The following is a 2,351-nucleotide window of genomic DNA, read 5'->3' on the forward strand; positions in this document are numbered from 1 at the left end:
CAAATCCCCCAACAGACATGGCCCCCTGTGAGCGAAGGTGAGTCAACAAGAGACCCCAGGGGACTGGATGATGGGAGGACACATGGTGGGGGGGGGACCAGACCAACTGGGGGAGCCATCAGGGCCCAGCTCCTTTCCCTGGCACTGTCCCTGCAGACAGATGGGTCACAAGAGCTTGGGAATTTGCTCAGGTGGCAGGAATAGTCTAAGCATGGACCCTGGAGCCACACGCTGTGTGACCTTGGGCAAGTCACTTAACTTCTCTGAGCCTCAGTTTTCATTAGTATAAAAGGAGAGTAATGATAGAATCTGCTTGATTGGGATATTGTATTACATACTTTAATCCATATAAAGTCCTTAAAATAGCACTTGATGCATGGTAAGCCCTCAATAGCTGTCATATTGATAGTAATAATATTTTTTGGTGTAAGGTCAGTGGCAGTACAAGTATAGGACCTGGCTTTAAGCCCTTCTCTACCACTGATGTGCTGTGTGACTCAGGATAAATTTCTTAAACTCTCTGATCCCCAGTTTTAGTTTTCTCAATTATGAAAAGTGATTAATAATATGTGCTTTACAGGACTCCAATGGGAATTCAAATGAGGTCATGTTAAGAGAGTGACTATTATTAGTAGTGATATTTATCTTACTGTTAAGTATAAGCATTTTAGCGATATAATAATTTTATGATCTTACTATTAAGCCGTTTAGAGGGAGAAAGATGAGGCAGTCGGCTTCCAGAATGAGTTACAGTCTTGGAAACCCTATGGGGCAGTTGTACTCTGTCCTGTAGGGGTGCTAGGAGTCGGAATGGACTCAGTGGCAATGGGTTTGGTACTTTAGTTTGGTGATGCTGTATTAAGCGCTTGGCTTCCAACCAAAGGTTGGCAGTTCAAACCCACCAGCTGCTTTGCAGGAGAAAAATGGAGCAGTCTAATTCCGTAAGAATTTACAACCTTGGGAACCCTATGGGGCAGCTCTACCCTGTCCTATAGGGTCACTATGAAACCAAAAACTCACTGCCATCAAGTTGATTCTGACTCATAGCAACCCCCATTGGGTTTCCGAGGCTGTAACTCTTTACGGAAGCAGATCACCCCATCTGCCTTCCATGGAGCGCCTGGTGGGTTTGAACCACTGACCTTCTGGTTAGCGGCCAGCTGCCTTATCTGCTACATCACCAGAGCTCCTTAGGATACTATGAGTTGTAATCAACTCAACGGCAATGGGTTTGGTTGGTTTAGTTTTAATATCATGCAGTAATATTGGTTGGTATGTGCCGTCGAGTCGGACCTGACTCATAGCGACCCCTCCTTGGATTTCCGAGGTGGTATCACTACGGAAGTAGATCGCCCCATCTTCCTTCTGAGGAGTGGCTGGTGGGTTTGAACCGCCAGCCTTCTGGTTAGCAGGCAAGTGCCTTAAGCACTATGCTACCAGAGCTCTAGTACTAATTGCTAGTGACATTAGGAATGTTGTTAGGTACCTTCAAGTTGGTTCCTACTCAGAACAGAACACTACCCAGTCCTGCGCCATCCTCACAATTGGTACTATATTTGAGCCCATTTTTGCCGCCACTGTCCCAGTCCATCTCATTGAGGGTCTTCCTTTTTTTGCCTGATCCTTAACTTTACCAGGCATGATGCCCTTCTCCAGGGAGTGGTCTCTCCTGACAGCATGTCCAGAGTACGTGAGACAGCTGTCCTCCTCCCTTTCAGGGAGCATTCTGGCTGCACTTCCTCCAAGACAGATTTGTTCATTCTCTGGCTGCCCATGGTACACAGCATTCAGTATTCTTCACCAACATCATAATTCAAAGGCATCACTCCTTCCGTCTGCCTTATTCATTGTCCAGCTTTCACACGCATATGAGGCGATTGAAGATCCCCTGGCTTGGGTCAGGCGCACCTGAGTCCTCAAAGTAATGACATCAGTAGTATTATTAATACTAAATACTAACAGTGTTTAGTAGCAGTGTTACTTCCTGCTTTAGAAGTGTCCAGATGGACAGGAGAAACTACTAAATGCCAAGACTCCAATTGCAACAGGAGTTTTCTTAAAATCTTAGAAATTCAAGTCTGTCATGGTGGTAGGAGCACAGATTGTGGAGTCAGAACTGAGTTCAGTTGTGTGGCTTTGGTCAACTGACTTACCCTCTCTGAGTCTCAATTTCTCTTTCCGTATACGGTGATGACGGTAGTACTCACCTCACAGGGTAGTGGGAAGAATTCAGTAAGACAGGCACGCCAAACGCCAGGCACATGATCATTGCTGGATAAATGGGCAATGCCCTGATGTTATATTCACAGCTCAGGAAAGTGGAGCCCAGAGTGGGCAAGCAAGGGCTCTGA

General features: G+C 46.0%; 1 protein-coding gene across 1 annotated transcript in view; it reads left to right on the forward strand.

The window, feature by feature from the left end:
* Positions 1 to 2,351, forward strand: part of PPP1R13L (protein phosphatase 1 regulatory subunit 13 like) — a 13,201-nt gene that overhangs the window by 2,226 nt on the left and 8,624 nt on the right. Inside the window, exons 7-8 of the mRNA XM_042781245.1 lie at positions 5 to 37; positions 1,638 to 1,690. Of these exons, the coding sequence (XP_042637179.1) occupies positions 5 to 37; positions 1,638 to 1,690 (86 nt within the window). The remainder of the gene's footprint in view (positions 1 to 4; positions 38 to 1,637; positions 1,691 to 2,351) is intronic.

Source organism: Orycteropus afer, unplaced genomic scaffold (genome assembly GCF_000298275.1).
Source record: "Orycteropus afer afer isolate SDZICR_OR568_19922 unplaced genomic scaffold, OryAfe1.0 scaffold00099, whole genome shotgun sequence".
In the NCBI taxonomy this organism is placed as follows: domain Eukaryota; kingdom Metazoa; phylum Chordata; class Mammalia; order Tubulidentata; family Orycteropodidae; genus Orycteropus; species Orycteropus afer.